The sequence below is a fragment of the Zonotrichia leucophrys genome, chromosome 26 (assembly GCF_028769735.1).
Source record: "Zonotrichia leucophrys gambelii isolate GWCS_2022_RI chromosome 26, RI_Zleu_2.0, whole genome shotgun sequence".
NCBI classification, from domain to species: domain Eukaryota; kingdom Metazoa; phylum Chordata; class Aves; order Passeriformes; family Passerellidae; genus Zonotrichia; species Zonotrichia leucophrys.
This window is the reverse complement of record NC_088195.1, coordinates 303381-325994: the sequence shown is the minus strand read 5'-3', so window position 1 is coordinate 325994 and position 22614 is coordinate 303381. Positions and strand designations below refer to the sequence as shown.

The following is a 22614-nucleotide window of genomic DNA, read 5'->3' as shown; positions in this document are numbered from 1 at the left end:
GGGGCACCGGAGCGCCGCCGGAGCGGCACCGGGAGCGCGGCAGCCCCGGCACCGGGACGGGAACGGAGCGCGCAGCCCCGGCACCGGCAACGGAGCGCCACCGGCAACGGAGCGCCGCCGGGGAAGGGCAGCCCCGCCAACGGCACCGGAGCGCGTCAGCCCCGCCGACGACACGGCACCGGAGCGCGGGGCAGCGCCCGGGCTGCACGGCTGGGCGGGCACGGCGGGGCTGCACATCCTGTCCGCCTGTCCCCGCCCGGTTCGCACAGCCCGTCCCGCCCGGCACCGGCCCCGCCCGACACAGCCACGGCCGGGGGCGGCGGCCCGGGCGGTGCCGCGGCCCCGCCCCGCCGGAAGTGACGCGCCAATCACGGCCGCCCGCTCGCTCTGCCGCGAACAAAAGGGATTTTCACGCTCGGCCCCGCCCTCCGCACCGCCTCATTGGCTGTGCCCGCCCCCGCCCCGCCCACCCCGCGGCGGATTGGCCCGCGGACGCGGCTGCGACGGCGCTGATTGGCGGGCGGGCCGTCGGTCACGGAGGGGCGGGGCGGCCGATGGGGAGCGGAGCGGCGGCGGCGACGGCGGCGCGGGGCCGGGCAGGTCGGTGCGGCGGGGCGGGCGCGGTCCCGCTCTCGGCTCGGTCCGGCTCGGCTCGGCCCGGCCCGGCCCGGCCTGGCGCGGCGCTGCCCCTGCGGGGGGGCGGAGGCAGGTGCGGGGCGGCCCGGCCCGCGGGGGCTGAGAGGGGCGGCGGCGGCGGGGCCGAGCCCCGCTGCGGGCGGGGGCGGCTGCGGCCGGGACTGGGCGGCCGCAGGCGGCGGGGAAGGGGAGGCAGCGGGGGAACGGGAGAGCGGGGGGCGGTGCCGGGGGGCCGGGGGGCGTTACCGGGATCTGGGCGTCGCTGCCCGGTCCGGCCGGGCCCGCGCACCGAGCGGCGATGGAGCCGGTTGTTGTTCCCCGCGCCCGCCCTCCTTCCCCGCGGGCTCCGCTGCGGCGCTTCCCTTTGTTCGCCGCGCTTGTACCGGGCCGGTGCAGCGCGGGAGCCACCGAGCCCGGCCCCGACGCCTACCCGTGCGGTCCCCGGGCAGTGCCGGTCCCGGACGGTGCCGGGTCCCCGGGCAGTGCCGGTCCCGGACAATACAGCACCGGCCGTGCCGCCGGCGGTGTCCCGGGCTGACCCGCGCTGCCCACCCGTGCCGGCGCCGGTGCCGGTCCCGGGCTGAACCCGCCGTTCCCACCGGGGCCGGGAGCGGCAGGGCGGGCGCGGCTCCCCGGCCCGGGGCTGAAGGTCAGCAGCCAGCGATGGTTTCGGTTCTGCACGGGGGCTTCAAGGACCCACACAAAATCCATCCTGGAATTTTGCTAATTTGCTTCCTTCTGAGAATTACTACAAAACATAATGCAATGAGGATGGGTTTTTGTGGGTAATGCCCTTTTTCCTTTAGGGCTGAGATACAAAGGTGAAGGAAATATAAACAGTTCTCATTTTATCCTGGATCTCCATAGGAGTGATGCAATGCCAGGTAGCACTGTGGATACACAATTATTAGGTCTATGTTAGCATTTTTCATTACATGAACATATGTAATTATTGAAACGACTCAAACACCACTCGATACACGCAGAAACAATTTTGGGAACTTGTCTGTCAGGACTTCTCCAACTGGTCATTGAGGTTCTGCCATTAATGTGATGACACGACTGCCAGTGCTGGCTTCTGGAAAATGCTGGTTCCTCTTCAGGAACACAGGAAAGGCAATTAAGCTGATTCAGAATATTCGGCACTGTGGCATTGTTGCGTTGGTGTAGGTCTAGGAAACACCCTCTCTCAGAGGAGGAAGGAGCAACAAGCTTGGTTCTTCATGATGTTCTTTTTTAAAAGTGGAAGAGTTTTGAGCCAAGGGCTTGCAGAGGATCCCGAAGGTGCCTCCCCGTGCCTCGGGCTGTGCTTGGGCTCCTGCCTGGGGCTCCCCTTGGGCTCCTGCCCCTGTCTCCAGCCCCGGCGGTCGGTGTGTGAGGTTCCCCTGAGCTGGCACCATTCTCTGGGTGGGTTCTGCCCGTCTGTGTGTGTGTGAGAGCAGTGAGCTGTGCCCTGGCAGTGGGAGGGTGAGGTTCCCCTGTCCTGGCACCATTCTCTGGGTGGATTCTGCCCCTGCCTCCAGCCCCAGCGGTCGGTGTATGAGGTTCTCCTGTCCTGGCACCATTCTCTGGGTGGGTTCTGCCCCTGCCTCCAGCCCCGGCAGTCGGTGTGTGAGGTTCCCCTGTCCTGGCACCATTCTCTGGGTGGGTTCTGCCCGTCTGTGTGTGTGTGAGAGCAGTGAGCTGTGCCCTGGCGGTGGGAGGGTGAGGTTCCCCTGTCCTGGCACCATTCTCTGGGTGGGTTCTGCCCCTGCCTCCAGCCCCGGCGGTCGGTGTATGAGGTTCCCCTGTCCTGGCACCATTCTCTGGGTGGGTTCTGCCCGTCTGTGTGTGTGTGAGAGCAGTGAGCTGTGCCCTGGCGCGGTGTCAGGATCACCCGCCGTGGCCGAGAGGGAGCTGCCAGCCTATCTGAGAGTTCCTCAAGTGGCACATGCCACAGATAACTCCCCCGCTCCGGTGGTGTGCAGACACTTAAACTGCTCTCCGTGGTTATTTCAGTGAAATGCCGGGAAAAAGCTTTCTTAGAAAGGTGTTATCTCCGCGGAGGGTGGGCATGGCTCTGCCAAGGGGGCTCCAGTGGTCCGAAGCTGAAAGCAAGCTCACCTTTAGGCAAGCAGAAAGTGATTATCTTTGTTTATGCTCTAAACTCTGCCTTATTGTCCAAAAATGGTGGTGTATCTCGGACTCGGGGAAAATATTTATGTAATGGGTCTAAACAACAAGGTCTTTGTGGTTTGTGATCTGTGTGAGTGCACTCAGTGTATTTCCCTGGATGTAAAGGGGTGCCGTGCCCTGGCAGTCGCTGGATCTTGTTTCTGATGCCTCTTGGTTAAAGGTTTGGAAACAGAGGGTCAGGTTCCCCAGCTGAAGTGCCCAGATCCCTTTGGTAGAATGAGACACTTGGCAAGGGGGAGAACTGTGTAATTTAATAGAGTTGGTGTGATCTTTTGATAAAACATGGGACGAGGGAAGGCACAGGCGTGTGTAGCTTGAAAGAGCCTTGGAAAGGTCAGCTCAGGAGCCTGGAGGGCTGGGAAGGGATTTGGATTTGGATTTGGATAGGGGAAAAGGAGCTCAAGTACATGCTTATTAGCTCTCTGATCCAGAGATGCTTCTTGTTTCTGTAAGACAGTAACAGCAAATGAATAGGGCTTTTATTTCCCCCAAATTTTCAGCTCCCAAGTGCAGAGTGGCCCTGAAAGGGAATGTTTGGGATTGTGGTCCATTCAGCATAACAGCCATCTGCCTGGGGTGCTCTGAAGGTTCCCTGAGGTCACTGGAGAGTACAGGTACATTTTGGGGGGTTTTAGAGCAGTGCCTTTATTTGTTGCATCTGCTCCCAGTCTGTTCCCGCAGCAGTGTGATGCAAACAAAGCAGGTGGAGATCTTCTCCTGCAGCAGGCTGCACATGAGGAGGCTGAGGCTGTACCACTGACATGCCTGTAATGTCACCTCTTGTTGTTGGATGAATGATTGCTGTGCACACTGGCTCCTGCTCTTTATTTCTCTTAGGTATTTTTACCTGTATATTTTAGGACAGGGCTTGTTTATGTTGTTAAGCACATTACAGACTACAGAGGTGTGGTAAGAATAGCCTGGCTTATTCCTACAACACTGGCAAGTACGAGTCACAATGGGAGTAGTTAGAATATAGAGCAGAAATTATTGCTGCCCTGACTAATGGCTTTACAATACCAAACTGCAGCTGGTAGCTGTCCTTGCTGTAAGACTGAGCTGCCTGGTAGCTCTTGGGGAGACGCAGCTGCACATTTCCACATCATCTCTTTTTTAGGGAAAAGCATGGATGCAGTCATGGTGAAAGTCCATGTCCAACACTTACTGTCCTGGGGTAACAGAATTATGTGATACACTTTGTTTTAAGATCTCCTTTTCCTTCAGGTTTATAATGCCCCAGTGCCACTGTACCCTGGTGAGTGCCTGGCAATGAAAGGTATTTCCCACAGGTATTGGTTCAGTCTTAGAACCTGTGAATTCAGTCTCAGCAAGGACTGAGATGGTTTTGAAATCAAGCTGGGCACCTCCTAAGCAATGTTTGGATATTCCACATCTAAAGGCTGCCCAGGGAAATGCTGCAGCTTTGACATGAGCACCAACACAAACATGGTAAATGTCAAAGGCTAGAACCAGGCTATGTCTTTTCTCGCTCTCTGTGGCTTCTTCTTGATGTTTTAGCATTTCTTTGCAGCTCCCGTTGCCCTCTCCTCCGTCTCTCTGAGGTGGAAGTTGTAAATCACACTGCTTGCACGGGGTCTCAGCAGAGCCCCAAGCCGTGTCCAGAGGGAGGGAGATGGTCAGGCTGCCACCTGGGCATCTCTGCCGAGGTCCATGCACTGACCAGAGGTGACCAGCGCTGCCCTGGCCCACAGAAATGGGATTTTAGTCAGTACAGTGAGTTTCCTAGATTGTGCCTTGGTGTCAAGTTTTGATCAGGGTTTTTTGACATGGTGACAAACATGAGCAGATTTCCCAGACGTTCCACTCGTGGGTTTTCCTCTTGAATCTGTGACTGGCTCTGCGGCAGGGACAGAAATGCAGTGGGACGGGTCTGTGGTGTCCAGCTGGGTCGGGTTTGAGCAGCCCCTCGTGGTCCTGCCCTGGGGTTACCCTGAGCCCGTGCCCAGGGAGGGGAGCCAGCAGAGCTGTGAGAATCGCCGCCGCTGCCTTCTGGAATTTCGTGTAAAGCACCGTGAGAGGCACGAGTGTGGGTGTGATGGGACACTTCCCTGCCCAGCACAGGGGCACAGAGTGATCTCTGATTTCTCTTGCTCTGTGATGACTGCAGAACTTTCTGTTCCCGGCCACTGGAAAACTGCTCTGGCACAAACAAGACAGAACTTGCTTTTGTGTGTAACTCTCCAAGGCACAGTTATGCAAATCAGCTGTAAAGGAGCAGTGACTTCAGACAAGCTAGACTTCAGCTGAGTGTTTCAGCTGGATGGATTCTCCAGCAGGGCCAGTTTAACCCTTTATCACTGGAGTTTGATATCTCTGATTATTTTCTTCATGCTGCAGCATTTTCTGCTTGACACCAAGTGTGGTGAAAGATGGACATGACTTGGACTCAGAAAAGTGTATTTGATGGTTGTGCAAAGCACAAGACTGCATCAATGGGTATATTTTCATCAGAGACAAGGATTTAGTCTGAAATTACTTCCATTTTTAACAAAATAATGTAACAAAAAGGCTTATTATGGGACAGTATTAAGTGTATCAGCAAAGATGGAAGAGAATATGAAGCCTCTTTATGTGTGGTTCAGATGATGGATCTCTTATGCCGGCAGTAAGATGATATTTAATAGATGATGCTGATATTGAACAGTTTGAAAGAACAGTAATGAAGTGTGTATTTTCCGTGGCATTGATTTTTGTGGGGGGTTTGGGCCTGCTCCACCAGCATGGCTAATGGCATTCCCAGGAGCAGATCGTGCTCCTGTGGGTGGCCACGCTGGCCCTGGTTCCTCTCAGCTCCTCGCTGCTGTTTGCAGCTGTGGGAGGCAGATGTGTGACCACGATGACTTTTGAATATCCTTGTTTTTCCCCTCTCCTGTTAACTTTGGCTGCTGCCTGGTGAATGTTGTCCTGTCCTGTCAGCCCACACATTCTGCCATCGCCATCTGGGAGTGCATGTGTTCCTGTCCCCTGGGAGGAGGTGACAAATGCATCTTCTGCAACTGGTGCTGGAAAATGAGAGAAAATTACCCCCCCTCAGGGCAGTTTGCAGTCCAGAGAGCTGGGAGCTGAACTTAAATGAGATTATATGTCATAGCTTCAAATACTGATCTTAATGTCCAAAGAAATGCCTGCTAAACTGGGTTTCGTTATTTTTCAGGTTTTCAGGATGAATCTGGAAAAACTCAGCAAACCAGAGCTACTGACGCTGTTTAGCATTCTCGAGGGAGAATTAGAAGCAAGAGATCTTGTCATTGAGGCTTTAAAGGTAGGTTTTAAGTATCAGGATAAGAAACAAACATGACAACAGTACCGCTGTGAGTTCTGCAGAGAGCTGTATCCAAGGTGAAGTTCATTACTGGTTCAGAATCCCATTTAATATCAGCAGGATTACATAGGAAATGCTGTAGGTAATTTTTGTCTCAGAAGCTGTCTGCAAGAAGCATTTTGGTATTGAAATACAGTGTTATGTGTGTTTTCATCCTTTCTGATAAAGAGCCATGTGTTTCTGCTGTGTAAAAGGTCCACCACAATTCCTTTCTAGGTTTTTTGTCTCCCTTAGCAGGGAGGGCTGCTCAAAGCAGGAACTCTTCTCCCCAAGAGGGATCACAGATGAGTCTTTTAGTGACAATAACGTCACACTGAGTCAAAAGCATCCCTGGCTTTGTGTTGGCTAAGCCTCCATAAGCTGGCACTGCTGAGAGCAGCAGCCCTGAGTGCTCAGCTGCTTACTCTTCCCTTTGCTGGCAGGAGCATCCTTTTATTTTGGAGGAATATTGTCACCCTCTCAAAACTATTGGTCAGGTGGAAGGTTTGTTTTCTGTTCCAATACACACTTGCCAGTTTCTGCTCTGCCCTGAGATCCATCTTTTCACTGTGTGGTCAGAATGTGTTACCCAAACAAGCCTCCCTTCAGTATTTCAGTGTGAGATGTGTACAGTGGAGCACAAAGACCAATGGGAAGAAATGCAGCAGCTCCATTCCAGAGGCTCTTTATTGCCTACCTTCCAGTAGTGTAAAGCAATTATCCTTCCTGTTGAAGTTTAACCTGCAGTTCCCTCTTGTGTGCGGAGATTAATGCACTAAGAATACCCTTTGACATAATTTGTCAAGTACTCATGGCTGAGAAGAAATTAAATGAAATTGTAACCTATGCTTGATAATTACGGAGTATAAAATACTGATCTAATGAAAGGTTAGGGCTGTTTCCCCCTTCCTCTGTCAGGGATGTGCTGCAGTGTTTCATCTCAGGGTTGTGAGGACAGCTGGGGCTCGTGGGAAAGGGCAATGGAAGCTTCAAATGCAGGCTGGCTCTTGGTGCCAGCGGTGCTGTAGGTGCCAGCTGTGCTGTGCTGTAGGTGCCAGCTGTGCTCTCCTTGGCTCCACAGCTGTCCCCAGTGGTGCTGTAGGTGCCAGCTGTGCTCTCCTTGGCTCCAGCTGTGCTGTAGGTGCCAGCTGTGCTGTGCTGTAGGTGCCAGCTGTGCTCTCCTTGACTCCAGCTGTGCTGTAGGTGCCAGCTGTGCTGCTCTCTGGCTCCAGAGCTGTCCCCAGTGGTGCTGGAGGTGCCAGCTGTGCTCCCCTTGGCTCCAGCTGTGCTGTAGGTGCCAGCTGTGCTCTCCTTGGCTCCAGCTGTGTTGTAGGTGCCAGCTGTGCTCCCCTTGGCTCCAGCTGTGCTGGAGGTGCCAGCTGTGCTCTCCTTGGCTCCAGCTGTGCTGGAGGTGCCAGCTGTGCTGTGCTGTAGGTGCCAGCTGTGCTCTCCTTGCCTCCACAGCTGTCCCAGTGGTGCTGCAGCCCGGGCTGGCCCTGCTGGCAGCAGCTCTGCAAGGAAAACTCCTGTAACTGCTTCATCTGGGCAGAGGCTCAGCAGCTCAGCCCTGCCAGCTCTGCTTTCTCCATTTATTTGGAGTATACAGCTAGAGAAACACTGGCCTCACGCTGTTTTTGTCGTTGTTTGCTGATAGTAGCTGTGGTAACAGCTTTACCGTGCCTCCCTGGCCCAAAGGCTTTGTGTGTGACTAATTAAAGGAAACCTTGCTAATCTGTTTGCTCACATTTTGATGCATAGAAGTGCTGCCCTGAATAAAAACAACTTCTGAGTTAAAGATCTGCACTCTTGAGAGCAAATTTAGTTTGATTTAATTTTTTTTGTACAAATTGTATAAATGGAGCTGCAGTTGCCAGCACAGGAGTGGGGCCTGGGGCTGGGGCAGCTGCTGCTCCTCACACAGGACCTGTCTGACGTGGTCCCACAGCCCTCAGGTCCCCAGGGGCCATGGACAGGGTTCTGTCCTGCCTCGGCAGCTGCATTTCTTTGGAGCAGTAATAGTTGTGTCTCAGATGTGGGTATATTTTGGGAGCAGGTGGAGTTCAATCCTCTGAACTTTCCTAGGGGATTGCATAACCCTGGACCACAGCAGTGATTTGTCTCCAGCAGTTGTGTTAAACACATAGATGTCAGTGGCTGCAAATCAGGATTTTATCTGCCTGTTTGCTTCCCTCACAGTGACAAAAACACATTTCCCTTCATGGGCTAGTTTTACTTCTGCTTCAGATTTCAATGATTCTGAGCTCTGGTTGTTTGAGCCCAGTCCTGTGGTACATTATAGGAAAGGACAGGCACTTGCAGAGGAGGAGTACCTTAGTTTGTAAACATGTCATCTGGTTGTAGCACAGTCTGCAATAATTGATATTCCTGCACGCTTAGAGACAAGCATTTTGCATCTGGCATTTAGCAGAGAGAATCCATGCGTGCAGATGACACAGCTTAAAATAGTTTTCCTCTCCCTGATGGTATCAGGCACTTGTTGGCTGGCACTGGCCCCGTTGCTGTGTGTCAGAATGGAGCTGCTGAGCAGACACTGCTTGTTGAGCTCGCTCCTTTTTGCCCCTCTCCCCAAATCCTGCCCCTTTCCTCCTTGCTGTCTGACTGACTGACTGTATTCACAATATTCTTTCCCAGCGCTTCAGTTTGCTTCCTCTGTTTTAAAACTTCTTTGGGAAAAAAAACAAAACTTTTTTTTTTTTTTTTTGCCTGAAAGTAGCTTCCTGTCCACTACATAAATTTCAATGTTCTCCTTGGAACAGATTTTAAGCCTGACTTCTTATTGTGCTCCTTTTCCTGTAGTTATAATTGTGTTTATATCATCCAGAAAACCCAGATGCTGTCAGAGAGTTGCATAATCCTGAGTTGGGCTCCCAGTCCTCCTTGCAGTGTAGGAAGGGTTGCAGGAGCCACAGGTTTGCCTTCTGAAATAGCACACCACGCCTGGAAACAATTCAATATTTAAATGGATCCCTATCGCTGTGTTAGAGCACTGTGTTCCCTCCCCCCTGCTTTCCATACATTAGAACTGAGGTTCTGTTTACTTTTAGAAAACAGGAAGCAGCTTCCTGGCTTGTTCCTTTATGTTAATAAGGCCCTAGGCAATTTACGCTGGAATAGAAACTATTTTGTGTTAATGACTGGGAGCTGGTATTCATCTCTTTGCTCCTGATGCAGTGATGCACTATAAAGCAATATTAATGAGAAACTAGGTGTTGTTTGTTAGTGGATTTAGAAACTAGATTTACAGTGCAGTTTGAAAAACTTAAGCCTGCCTCTTGCTTAAATAAAAAGAAAAGTTCAGTAATACAAAACCTTCCTGCTGTTAAATCTTTCACAGATGGGGCAAATTGGGCTTGTGCATCACTTAGAGAGCAGCTTCCATGGAGCAGAGTTCCCTTGGGTGCTGTTTATGGAATGCAGGCATTCCTTACAGCCTTTATTGCAAGCCTGGGGAGGTTTTTGTTTGTGTCTTGCTGGAAGCAGCTCGGTTTGCCAGTGTCTTAAAAAGAGCTCTGATTCATGCTCACCTGGGGTTCCCAGCGTGTCTGGGGTGCGATCTGTTGGAGTGTTCCTGCTGGAGGGTTGGGTTTCCTGTCTCTGGGGTGCTGTTCCCTGGTTTGGGGTGCTGTTCCTGGGTTTGGGGTGCTGTTCCCTGAGTTTGGGGTTCCTGGTTCTGGGGGTGCTGTTCCTGGGTTTGGGGTGCTGTTCCCTGGTTCTGGGGTGCTGTTCCCTGGGTTTGGGGTTCCTGGGTTTGGGGTGCTGTTCCTGGGTTTGGGGTGCTGTTCCCTGGGTTTGGGGTGCTGTTCCCTGGTTCTGGGGGTGCTGTTCCCTGGTTTGGGGTGCTGTTCCCTGGGTTTGGGGTTCCTGGGTTTGGGGTGCTGTTCCCTGGTTCTGGGGGTGCTGTTCCCCAGTTTTGGGGTGCTGTTCCCTGGTTTGGGGTGCTGTTCCCTGGTTCTGGGGGTGCTGTTCCCCGGTTTTGGGGTGCCCACAGCCCGTCCTGAGCGCGGGGCAGCCCTGCAGCACCACCCCAGCCTGGCACCAAGCTCCCAGCAAAGGAAGCTGCAGCTCTGTGCTGCTGGACATTTCCTGAGGAAGCTTTATTCTGTTTTTCAAAGCTGATAACAGCACAGATAACAGGTCTTACTTGGGCAGATGTGGGTGGCTCTCGTTTATCAGGTCTGCTCGCTCGAGATAATGATGGCAATTAGGGCAGATGCTGCATTTGGGCAATTCACTGGTGGCTCTGTGCCTGGCATTGCTGCATTGCATTGCATTCACTGGTGGCTCTGTGCCTGGCATTGCTGCCAGTCCCACTCCAGCATTTTGGCATTTACTTTTGGGCAAAGCCAGAGGTCCCCACCCCCATTTCCCCCCTCTCTCAGTGCTTGCTGTGACCTCAGCCTGCCTTTATTCCCAACTTCTGTCTCTGGGGAGAGAAGCTAATAAGGAAGTTCAAGCTGTAAGGAGCTATTTAAAGCTTATTCCACTCTGTGCTGCATGAAGGAGGAACTTCTGTGCAAATTATCACTGGAGAACTGCAAACTCGGTAGCTGGAGTTAATTAAGAGTGTGTTTGTTGTGTACCAAGGGTTAAAACCTGAACTCTGAAATTACAGGGAGGAGAAATGCTCTACTTGATGTCCAAAAAAACACTTGAAACAGGTCCTGGAAATTCCCTGTTTGATGTTCCAGTAAAACAAGTTGTAAAGATTACTGAACAGAGAGAGAATATTCTGTCACATAAACAAGGTTTCCGTAGAAAGAAATATTTTATTTTTTAAAAAATACAGAAATAGGTTGTGGGAAACATCCCAAAACAGCCTCGAAATCCCAAGAGGAAACAGTAGCTTTTTCCTAACAAAGCAAAGCCTTTGCTTTGCCTGCCTGCACAGGAAACATCTTTTCAGTTGGGTCAGATGTTACTTCTGCCCCATAAAATCAGAATTATCTCTGCCCAGACAGACTAGCAGTGGTCCTTTGCCCAAACTGGAGCTCAAAGCCAGCCAGTTTCACGTGGAGCCCCCTCTGCTTATGGCTAATTTTTCCAATCTCCTGGAAGTTTATTTTTAAGGGTAGTTCACATGTAGAGTTGCTTCTGTTTTTTAAAAGCACCCCAAGCTTATACGTTATCTTTGTTTCCTGTTGGGAGACGTCAGTTTGATAGTCTTGAAAATTGCTGAATTATCCATTTAGTTGTTTCTGGAATTTGAGTATTTTGTTGGGAAATCCACAGTTCTGCATGTTTTAGATGATAGAGGTGGAGGTGCTAAATCAGAAGATGTAATTGCACAGAATTGCATCTTCTTTCACAGCACCATTGCTGATGCTGGAGGTATTTATGTCATCTCTGGTGTTCAGATGAAATTTTCCACTCCTTAACTAACACTGCATTTTGTAACCTTATTTCCTTTTCGTTTAACCTTGATTTTCTGTGGATTTGTGTTTTCTGTGCTGGGATCTAGGTTGATTTTTTCACTTTGGGCTCGCTAATAGAGTGTTCCTCCATCACGTCCCTTCTGTTCTGAAAGCTGAACAGCTGTTTAAGGTGGAGTCCAGCTCAGACAGGCCGCAACCAGAAGGGTTGAGGATTCTGATGTGAGCTGCAGTGGCAGCAGCTGAGCTGCAGAGCTGTCTCGGGGAGGGGCACAATCCTCTGTGACATTTCCACACCTGCACGAGGTAACTCTGGGCATTGTGGCACTGTAAATGCATTTTCCACGAGCTGCCCCAGTGGTCCAGGTGGCCCAGGGGCTGCTCTGCAGGACAGAGGTGTCCAGGCTGGAAAATCCCAGTTTGCATTTCCAGCGCCAGAGCACTGGGTTTGTTTGTGCAAACGGGGTGTGCTCGGTGGAGGGTGACCTGGTTCAGACTTTCTCCAGTCTAGACAACTTTAATTAAATGTTTATGCTCTGCTGGCTACCGAAGAAGAATAGCTGGACTTGAGAAAGCCCTTAATGTTATGATAGTCTCATCTGTTTGTCATGCTAGTTCAGGAAAATACTTAATTGCTCAGAGTAGCAAGGAAGAACTTCTTGTTCTTTCCCAAACAGGAAACAAACCACCCCACTGAATTCAGAGTGGGTGGTTTATTCAGAGTTCAGATCCTGTATGGAGCAGAGGAAAACGTGGCTTTGGTTACACCTTCAGTACTGCAAAAATCACCTTGATCTCAGATTTTGGAGCTCTTATTTGGTAGCCCAGCAGTAAAGGCAGGGTTTGTGTGCACAGCTGAAGCACTGGTGCCCTTCTGAAGGGTCCCTGCCGTGTTTCTGGGTGGAATGGCAGCACTGGGATGGGGTGGGATTAAACTCATCTGTCAAAGCAGTAAGGCCAGCTGGATGGAGATCCCAGTTCATATTTACAGACTTATTAATGCTTGAGTCACTTAGAAACTCCCTCCACACTTATATGGAGCTTTCACTGAGTCATTTTTATAAACACTTCAGAAAAACAGAAGATTCCCTGTTCCTAAAAAAAACCCCAAACCTGTAGTTTTTCCTGTGATTCATTAAACCAGGGCTGCCCCATTATCCAGGGCTGCTCTCCCATTTCCGGGCTGCTCTTTTCCTTCCTCCCCTTTTTATTGTTGTGTAAAGTTAGAACAATATCTGAAGCTCTGATCAAAGGTGCCCACAGCTCCTGACGGATATTGCTGATAGAGAGGGAGGGGTGTCTGTGAGTGTGAGTTTGTTTGCTGCAGGGTTAAAATCCAGCTCCAAACTGGACTCACAGGGTGAATGTCTCTAATTTGGTCATGGAGAAGATATTTTGGGTTGGGTTTTTTATGCCTCTTGTCAAGGTAATGCAAACACTTTTCCTTTTAAGAGCAAAAATGAATTTTTTTAGTTTATTTCATGTTAATCACATGGCTGCATTTCAGAATGCAGGTGGGAGCAGCAAATTTCACCAGCTCTTTGAGTGAAGCCAAGTTGTGTTATTTAACTCTCAGTGTTCCAGTGTGGCTGTGCAGCTGCTGTGTGGGGCTGTTCCACAGTTCTGGGACTCCTGCTCAAGGGAGCAGTTGTGGTTTTGATGCTGGGACATGGCAAAAGAGCCATTCCAAGGAGCACTGGCTTCTGAGCTGTCTTTCATTTGAGCCAGGCCCATCTTTCCTGTCTGAATGCCGTCCTTGTGCAGCCCCGTCAGCAGCGGGTGATTTCTGACGTTTGCCGTTGCTGTTCGTGAGGGTTTCATGCGAGGCTGGCACGGGCTGGCGCTCAGAGCTCTGTTCGTGCCATGCCCGGCTGCAGCAGCAGAGTCTGGGGCTCGTTTAGGGCCCGGCAGCAGCTGCAGAGCTGCTGTGCCTGCCTGGCAATGGGAGATGTGCTGGCTGTGCTCTGCAGCCGGGAGCACAGGGTGAGCGCACCTGGGCAGGTGCAGACAGCGCTGGGTTGGAGCAGGTGCTCCAGGGAAAGCGCGTGTGCTGTGTGTGCTGTGTGTGCTGTGTGTGCTGTGTGTGCTGTGTGTGCTGTGGCAGCAAGGGCAGTGAGGGTCAGAGCCCTTGAGGAGCTCACTCGTGCTAAGGTCTGTTCTACATTAAGCACTCTTTGGTCAGGTCCTGCATTTCAGTGGTGCAGAGGGAGCCCCGTGTTCCTCTGTGGCCACACTGGGAGCACGCCAGTGCAGAGCAGAGGAGCCATTCACACCCTGCAGGAAGCAGAAGCTGTGACCTGCCCTGGTCCCAGTGCTCACAGACAATCGGAGGATCCCAGCTGCAGTCTCACATCCAGGTGTTGTTTCTGGCAGGTGCCTCAGCCCTGCTGGGTGTGGGTGGTGCTGTCAGTGACACCCCACTGTGGGAATGGAGCACAGTCACAGCTTTTCACAAATGCTCAGGGTTCAGCCCAGAGCCATTTCACTGGAAATCAGTGATAGATTCCTTTGAGCCAGGACGCCTCTGAAGGCTCTTTTGAATCTACATCTGGTTTTCTGTGTCTTTTGTTGCATAAATATTTGGTTTCTTACCATTGTGGTGAACACACAGATAATACTTTCATATCTGTCTATGAGATTTTGCTTCATTTTTAGACCTTTACAGTCATCATTGAATAGGATAAGCCTATGGGTATCCTGACAAACAGATTTCCATGGAATGGCTGATTCATGGAATGATTGGAGTTGGAAGAGAGCTCTGAGCTCATCGAGTCCAGCCATTAAGCACTGTGAATGCAGAGCCTGGGATGTGTGAGTTGTCTTAATTCCTACAAGCACCAAAGGAAACCTCATCATTCCTGTCTTGAGAAACTAAACACTGTTTAGTCTGGATGAGAGCATTAAAGATTTTATTAACAATTCACAGATTGATGGCTCTTGCGAGAGTGAAACTCTTTAATTGCTCAACATGAAATTCTTTGATGGTGACACAGCCAAGGAAAGCACACAACTGCTTCTTTCACTGATGCGACAATAAATGATTAAATCTTTTGTTGAGCAAGAGTTGGTACTTACCTTCTTTCCTTTCACAGCTGTGGAATGTAAGTCATGGCCCTGGCAGGTAGCTGTGGTATGAGGATGTTTGTAGACTGGATATATTTGTGGAGGTGATGTGTTTTTAAGCAAGATTTGTCTTTATTGCCTTTATTTGTAGCAGATAACAGGATATGAATCAGACTGTGTTAAATTCTCTTTAAATGGAAAACTGGGGAAAAGGAATATTCACTACAAAGCCCTGTTTCTTTAGCTATTTGAGTATATTAAAATGCAAATTTGGTTTTGTGTTGCAGGCCCAGCACAGGGACACATTCATCGAGGAGCGCTATGGGAAATACAACATCAGTGATCCACTGATGGCTCTGCAGAGAGACTTTGAGACACTGAAAGAGGGGAACCATGGTGAAAAGCAGCCAGTATGCTCCAATCCTTTGTCTATTTTGAAAGTGGTGATGAAACACTGCAAGAATATGCAGGAGAGAATGTTATCCCAACTGGCTGCTGCAGAAAGCAGGCACAGAAAGGTAGGTGTTGCCTCAATTAGGATGTGCAGAGGTTACAGCTGCATTTTAATAACAAGTTGACTTCAGCAAAAACACTTCAGTTCCTGAGGCTTGGTAACTGGAAGGACTTTGCACCTTTGTTTAAACTTCTCACTCCAGAGCATGCAGCTGGTGAGCTAGTTAGTTATAGTTCCAGAATTTGAAATGTTTTTGTTAGGACGCACCAAAGAGGATCCAGCTTACAGCTGGGAGGTGTAATCCTTCCCAAAATGCAAGAAAGGCTTTCTGGAAGATGGAATTCTCAGCAGAACTATCACTGTTCTGCCTGGGACTTGTTCTCTGTGGTTGTTGAAGAGCTGCTGCCAGGGGAAGGCACCTCCTTGTGCTTCCCTAACGAACATGGAGTGACCAAAAGTATTTTTCTTGCCATTTGGCCTCTTTAATGAAGCACCTGTTATTGTTCAGACATACCTTTAATGTATATTGACACCATTAAAGTGCTTGCTCATGTGTCAGGCCATAGTACCACAAAAATTGATGCCACTAGAAGTAAGGACAAGGCTGGGCTTCACTTTTCAGCAAAATATCCAACTAAGTCATACAGTAAAATCAGATATTGTATCACCTTTTCCTCTTCTTGTCTTCTTCAAGTATACAAGGATGTACACTTGGTAATATTTAAGCATTATTTGGAAGCTTAAATTTCAGGAAGACTGAGGAGCTGCTAAATTCATGGGTGAGCATGTGTTGGGAGAGCTTAGTTTTGGTGATGAGATAAGTAGAGCCTTTTGGGAAGTTTGTGTTCTGGCTTTTTTGTTAATAGCATTTCAATTATTCATGTAATTCAGTGTTAAAGCTGAAGGAGCTCCTTCACTGGGCCCTTATGGGAAGCAGTTTCACTTCAAGAGCTCATCTTGTTCCTAAGTGGAAGAACAAATTAATGTTCTTTAAAATAAACTTTACCCTGGAGCCCTCAGATGGCTGTGAGGCAGGGGAGCAGCCTGCTGGGAGTTGCTGCAGAGCCACAGAGGGGCTGTCCTGCTCTGGAGCCCTGGGTCTGCTCGTGCTGCACCTCTGCTCCTGCTGGGCCCTGGAGCGATGCTCCTGCCAGGAAATTCTGACTTGCAGGGGACAGGAGGCACAAACTGGAATACAGGAATTTCCAGCTGAATACGAGGAAAAACTGACTGACTTTGAGGGTGACAGAACCCTGGAACGGGCTGTGGAGGGCTTGTGGATTCTCCTTCCCTGCCAGTGTTCAGAACCTGCCTGGGCTGATGTGTGCAGCCCTCTCCAGGGCAGGGGGAGCACTGGGTGATCCCCAGAGATCCTTCCAGCCCTTCTGGAATGAGGACACCGTTCATAACATGGGCAAGGGGGTGCACTGGGTGATCCCCAGAGATCCTTCCAGCCCCAGCTGTTCTGGAATGAGGGCACCATTCATGGCATGAACCTCCCAAGGATATTGCACAGTCTGGGGGAAAAGGGTGCAATTTAGACATTTAATAGTAAAATACATCCAGTGTGAGGTTTCCTGAACATCTTTCACAAACTGACTCAGTTTGACCAGATAATAACAGACATTGTACTTGTCTAAAAGCTGCTTTTCTGTGACTTGAGTTGAGCTCAGATGTCTGGAGCTGCAGTGGCGGCTGTCCCATGGAGCTGCTGTGGTGGCTCTTCTGTGTCACTCTGGAGCTCCTGTGTCACTCTGGGGCTCCTGTGTCCCTCTGGAGCTGCCCAGGTGTCTGTCCTGTGTCACTCTGGCTCTTCCGTGTCCCTCCAGAGCTGCCCTGTGGTGTCGATGTCCTCTGGGCTACTGTGTCACTTGGAGCTGCCAGGTGTCTGTCCCTGGAGCTGCCTGGTGTCTGTCCCATGTCCTTGGAGTTCTGTGTCCCTGAGTGCCCTGTGGCTGTCATTCACTTGGAGCTGCCAGGGTCTGCACATGGAGCTGCCTGGTGTCTGTCCATGTCCTCTGGAGTTCTGTGTCCCTGGAGCTGCCCTGGTGGCTGTCCTAGTCACTCTGGAGCTGCCCAGGTGTCTGTCACATGAGCTGCCTGGTGTCTCTCCATGAAGCTGCCAGGTGTCTGTCCCATGGAGCTGCCCTGGTGTCTGTCCTGTGTCCCTCTGGAGCTGCCCAGGTGTCTCTCCCATGGAGCTGCCCTGGTGTCTCTCCCATGGAGCTGCCCAGGTGTCTGTCCCATGGAGCTGCCCTGGCGTCTCCCCCGTGTGCCCCCGGAGCCGGGCACAGCTCTGCTCCCTGCCTGCCTGCTGGGCCCTGTCCCTGATGGCTGCTGTGTTTGGGCAGGTGATCCTGGACCTGGAGGAGGAGCGGCAGCGGCACGCGCAGGACACGGCCGAGGGGGACGATGTCACCTACATGCTGGAGAAGGAGCGGGAGCGGCTCACCCAGCAGGTACCAGCACAGGGCAGGCTGGGCTGGGCTGGGAGGGCAGCGGGAGCTCCCTCTGCGAGGCGCTCCGAGCTCTTATCACCCAGATATGGAAAACAGCCCTGCCCCGCTGCTCCGCGTGCTTTGGTAGCTGAGCAGTGCTGGAAGGTATTAATAGGCAATCAAATGCTTTGAAATCTTACTTCAGCCTGAAATCCGAGGAGTTGGGAAGAACAGGGTTGCGTTTACAGTTGATAGCTTGCTGCAGTACTCAAAATTCAGAATAAGTCATGGAAGATCTCCTGGGGGTGTTGTTCAGAGATGCTAATAAATATTTAAGCCACTGTTTTCTGTTACTCAAGCCTGTAGCCTTTGTTAAGCATACATAACACATCAGCATTTTAAGGCCTAAATGCCTTTAAAAGGCAAACTGACAAAGTGGTAAATGAGGTGGAAGGAAGCTTTGCTTGTTCTGTCAGTGCATGGCAGACTGGGTGTGTGTCTCACTAAAGGCCAGTCGAATTTCACACAGGATAAAACTACTAGGAAGTAATAATTATTACTGTGTGCAGGCTGAGTTGTGCCAGACTATTTTGCTGATTTCTGGTGCAATAACCTCTTTCTTATTCATTGTCATTTTTTCCTGTGTAATTTCTCCAAGATACACAGTAAACCTGTTCCCTTTTGGGGTGTTTCCCTTCATTTGCTCTCAGGAGGTTTTATGGTACCCTTAAAATCTCTTTTGTTCTTAACTTCAGGTGGAGTTTGAAAAGTCCCAAGTGAAGAAGTTTGAGAAGGAGCAGAAGAAGCTGTCGAGCCAGTTGGAGGAGGAAAGGGCACGCCACAAGCAACTGTCATCCATGCTTGTTGTGGAGTGCAAGAAAGCCACTGCCAAAGCAGCTGAAGAGGGCCAGAAGACAGCAGAGCTGAGCTTGAAATTGGAAAAGGAGAAGAGTAAGGTGAGTAAACTGGAAGAGGAGCTGGCAGCCAAGAGGAAGCGGGGCTTGCAGATGGAAGCACAAGTAGAAAAGCAGCTCTCAGAGTTTGACATTGAAAGAGAGCAGCTGAAAGCTAAGCTGAACAGAGAAGAAAACCGTACAAAAGCACTCAAAGAAGAGGTGGAGTGTCTGAAGAAAGCCCTGAAAGAGCTGGAGGCTTCCTGCCAGGAGCACAGTCCCCCCAAGGCCGTGCACCCCAACCCCTCGGTGACGTCCAGGGGGGTCACAACTGACAGTCCCGCAGTGAAGTCAGTGTCCTGCCAGACCGAGGGCCTGCAGGCAGAGCGAGCAGCCCCTGCCAGCGCCAGCAGAGCTGCCCACGCCGTGTTTGCCAGCGCCCCTGCCCCTGCTCACTCCTATGCAAAGTCCAACGGGCACTGTGACACAGACGGGCCGATGGCTGGGGACACGCATGCTGCAGAGAGCCCAGCTCACAGGGAGAAGCCTGCCGCAGCCCCCGAGGGTGCAGTGGAGAATGGGAGCTCCCCTGCAAGAACAGAGTCCCCGGTGCACCAGCTCCCCTCCGCTGGGGCGTCCCTGTCCCCCAGCAGCACAGCTGCCTCCTCCCTCACCCCGTCTCCCTGCTCCTCCCCAGTGCTGGCCAAGCGCCTGGTGGGAGCCTCTGCCGGCAGCCCTGGCTACCAGTCCTCCTACCAGGTGGGCATCAACCAGCGCTTCCACGCGGCCAGGCACAAGTTCCAGTCCCAGGCCGAGCAGGAGCAGCAGCCCGGGGGCCTGCAGAGCCCCCCGTCCCGGGACCTGTCCCCCACGCTGGCCGACAACTCGGCGGCCAAGCAGCTGGCGCGCAACACGGTGACGCAGGTGCTGTCCAGGTTCACCAGCCAGCAGGGCCCCATCAAGCCCGTGTCCCCCAACAGCTCCCCGTTCGGCACGGACTACCGCAGCCTGGCCGGCGCCGGCAGCCCCAGGGCCGAGGCCGGGCACTGCCCCAGCCCCGCCAAGGGCTCCAGCCCGCTCAGCCCCCTGTCTCCGGGGATCAAGTCTCCCACCATTCCTCGGGCCGAGCGGGGGAACCCTCCGCCCATCCCTCCCAAGAAGCCGGGCCTGGCTCAGTCGCCTGCTGCTGCTGCTGCTGCTGCTCCCCTCAGCAAAGGCTCCTCCCTGGGTGCCCCCGTGGACGTGGCCAGCAGCTGCTCCAGCAGCTCTGTCGTGTCAAATGGCAAGGACCTGGAGATCCTCCTGCCAAGCAGCAGCTAGTCTCCAGAAAACGGGAATGTGACATTCCGCAGCTTAGCTTACCCTGCAGCTAAGACACTGTTTTTCCACTCCATGTTATTTATTTCCATAGTAGCAGATTCTGTCTGTATAAAGCATTTAGTATATTTTTTTTTCCTTTTTTAATAGGTAGGAAAATATTTTTGTTTATGAAGAAACCTTAACTACAGCTATACAGTAGCCTCCAAATGTCTCATGGCAGCAGTCAAATCATTAGAGATAACAACCATAATCATGTGGTGGGACCTATCAACCTCTAATGGGACTGAAATGCTACTTTTAAATTATGCAGAAATAATTTTTGCAGACTTTTTATTCCAGATGAACATTTTATAAAAGTGCCTGAACTAAGCCTGCAATATGAATGTGATTCTCGGGAAAAGGTGAGGAGGGGAACATCTAGCTGCAGAAGCAAATTCTTCTGAGTCCTGAATGTTGAAACCAACACTGGTTTTCCTTTTAATTCTTTCCATTTGCTAAGGTAAGTTAGCAAATGTGCTACAGATTCTGCCAGGTGAGCACCAGACTGGTGCAGCCAGCCAGGCTGTGTCCTTCAGGACACAGCTCCAGCTATTTGAGGAAGCACACAGGAATTTCTTGGGATAAAATTTAGTTGTGTTATCATCCAGGTTACTTCTCTGTCCATATAGTTCTTTCTGCTTTCCTGCCAAGATGCCTGTGTGCTTTACATGGCTCAGCTCTGGTTTCTGGTGTATCACCTGTAATTTTCAAGCTCTTCAAGCATTCTACTGTTGTGTGTAGAACTTCTGAGAAAAGGATCTTTCTGTTACTTGGCAAAGATCTCACTATTACTTGAAAAAGTAACTCATCCATCCAGTACAGGTTTTTTGCAATACCTGTAAATGGGATCTTCAACTTTAAACAATAGCAATAATTTTGTTCCCCATCTGTGTCAGTTAAGTCTGACTGACCTGGATTTTACCCACTAGCTGTGGCTAGCTTTCCTTGGCTGCAAATATGGAACCAAATCATTGCTGCTGTGGAATTAAATATGTGGATATGTGTGTCACACACATACATGCTAAACACACAGTGTGTTAGGGAAGTATTTATCTCTTCTTGATCTTCTGCCTCATAGGAAGAAAACATGGCAATTCACTGATATTTTAAAAAATTCCTTAGTGAGGAATTGCCTAAGTTTGAGGCAGATCATGTGTGTGCAGAAGTATTTGGACCCAGAAGAAGCAGGTGGTTCCTGTGCAGAAGTGTTTGCTGCAGGAGAACCAACAGGCCCAGCACAGTGGTTTTCTGAGTCATTGTGCTGAGAAACCCAGGACAAACAGCACAGATCAGTGGCACAGGCTGAGAGCACAACCCCGAGTGAATGATCTCGGTGTTGGACGGGACCTGATCCTAAATTTAGGAACTGGACTTGCTGCTCGGTGCCATCCAGCGTGGAGCCCTTCCCTGGGCAGCACAGTGGTGTTTGCACAGCTCCCGGTGCCAGAGACACGTTATCCTTGGGGAATTCTCACTGTTCCATTAGGCAGGACCCCTCTGTGTGGGGAGGATCCCTGTGCCATCGAGGGGCAGAGCTGTGCCATGGCCAGAGCTGTCCATTGCAGAGAGGTTCCCGTGCTCAGAGGTTCCTTTGGGCTTGAGCCTTTTGTGCTGTGCCATGGAGGGGCAGAGCTGTGCCATCGAGGGGCAGAGCTGTCCATTGCAGAGAGGTTCCCGTGCTCAGAGGTTCCTTTGGGCTTGAGCCTTTTGTGCTGTGCCATCGAGGGGCAGAGCTGTCCATTGCAGAGAGGTTCCCGTGCTCAGAGGTTCCTTTGGGCTCTGAGCCTCTCTCTGCAGGACAGGGAGCTCAGTGCTGCTCGGGGGTGGCTGCTGTTGCAGTGACCCCACACAGCCAGGGCAGGGCTTTAGAGGCTTGCTCAGACCTTTTGGGCAGTGGTATTACGCGCTGTTGTTGCTAATCCAGTGGAACAGTCTGTGCATTAACAGCAGGGACACAGAGGCAGCCAGAGCTGAATGGGCAGGGGCTCTTTTGGAAGCACATTTATTACTTTCTTAACTAAGTGTCCGCAGCGGATTTTTTAGCTCTTGCGGAGAGTAAAAGTAAAAAAGGATGGGCAGGTGGATTTTGGCCCATGTATCCCTTCTGATTGAAAAGTGAGGCTTTTGTATACACTGCTTTAATGAGTTTCTTTACTTTTACATTATTCTGACTGGTATTATCCCCTTCTTTATTGATAGCTCTAGAGAGAGAGAGAGATACTATGATGAAGTCTAATAGGAAATGCACTGAGTACTGTTTCTTCTAAAATATAATATGGGAAGGGGTATGCAAAAGAATGTATTTTTGCTAGTAGACTAACTTCTGAAAGAAACTAAGCACAAGGGATTGAAACGGATCCAACTAATTCAGTAAGACATTTAGAGTTAGTATTTAACTGTTGATGTAGATTCTGTGTGAAAGCAACTAAATATTTCTTCTCTAACTCACATGTGTCCTAAGCAGACATTGTTGCAGAGTTTGTCACTGGCTAATGGAGTATAATGAAGTGCAAAACATATAACACTAGTATTAATTCATTAACACTTGTAAATTTGTAAAGCCAAATGTACCAAGCTGAAGTCTTTAATCATTTTTATAGCTGATGGCATTAAACATGTTAAACATTCATATTATCAATAAAGGATTTTATTTTTAAGATGTGCAAATTGCTTAAGGAAATGTTTGCAGTTGGGGCTGCCCAGCAGGAAACACTCCTGCTGTTGGTGACTGGGCATCTGTGCCCACCTGGGACCTGGAGCTTTAATGTGAGAAATGTGAGAAAAGGGAGAATTTCTTGTGAGTACAGTGGGTCCTGAGCAGTCTTGGCTGCTGCAGCCAGAGCACATTGCTCCTCCATCTCCACACACCTGGGAGCTGGGAGGT

The 22614-nt window shown here is 50.8% G+C and overlaps 1 protein-coding gene across 4 annotated transcripts; it reads left to right on the top strand.

Annotated features, from left to right (window-relative positions):
- The first annotated feature begins 529 nt into the window (after positions 1-529).
- CTTNBP2NL (CTTNBP2 N-terminal like) lies at positions 530-22389 on the top strand. Of its 4 annotated transcripts, none has more exons than XR_010442861.1 (6): positions 589-709; positions 5987-6094; positions 14874-15104; positions 17392-17499; positions 18234-21315; positions 21497-22389. XR_010442861.1 is itself a non-coding variant. In XM_064733107.1 (5 exons), the coding sequence occupies exons 2-5, from the start codon at positions 5996-5998 to the stop codon at positions 19689-19691; spliced, it is 1896 nt and encodes a 631-aa protein (XP_064589177.1). In that variant the 5' UTR covers positions 530-600; positions 5987-5995; the 3' UTR covers positions 19692-22389. The 4 variants fall into 4 exon arrangements, 2 of the variants coding, with proteins under 2 accessions (XP_064589177.1, XP_064589176.1); XR_010442860.1 differs by having other exon boundaries at positions 18234-21416; XM_064733107.1 differs by having other exon boundaries at positions 530-600; positions 18234-22389.
- The last annotated feature ends 225 nt before the right edge of the window (positions 22390-22614 follow it).

Bases quoted from the DNA above. Each gene is read 5' to 3' on its own strand.
- CTTNBP2NL (XM_064733107.1), top strand. From the start codon at position 5,996: ATGAATCTGGAAAAACTCAGCAAACCAGAGCTACTGACGCTGTTTAGC. The intron at 6,095-14,873 runs GTAGGTTTTAAG...TTTGTGTTGCAG, and splicing joins TTGTCATTGAGGCTTTAAAG to GCCCAGCACAGGGACACATT. The intron at 17,500-18,233 runs GTACCAGCACAG...TCTTAACTTCAG, and splicing joins GGGAGCGGCTCACCCAGCAG to GTGGAGTTTGAAAAGTCCCA.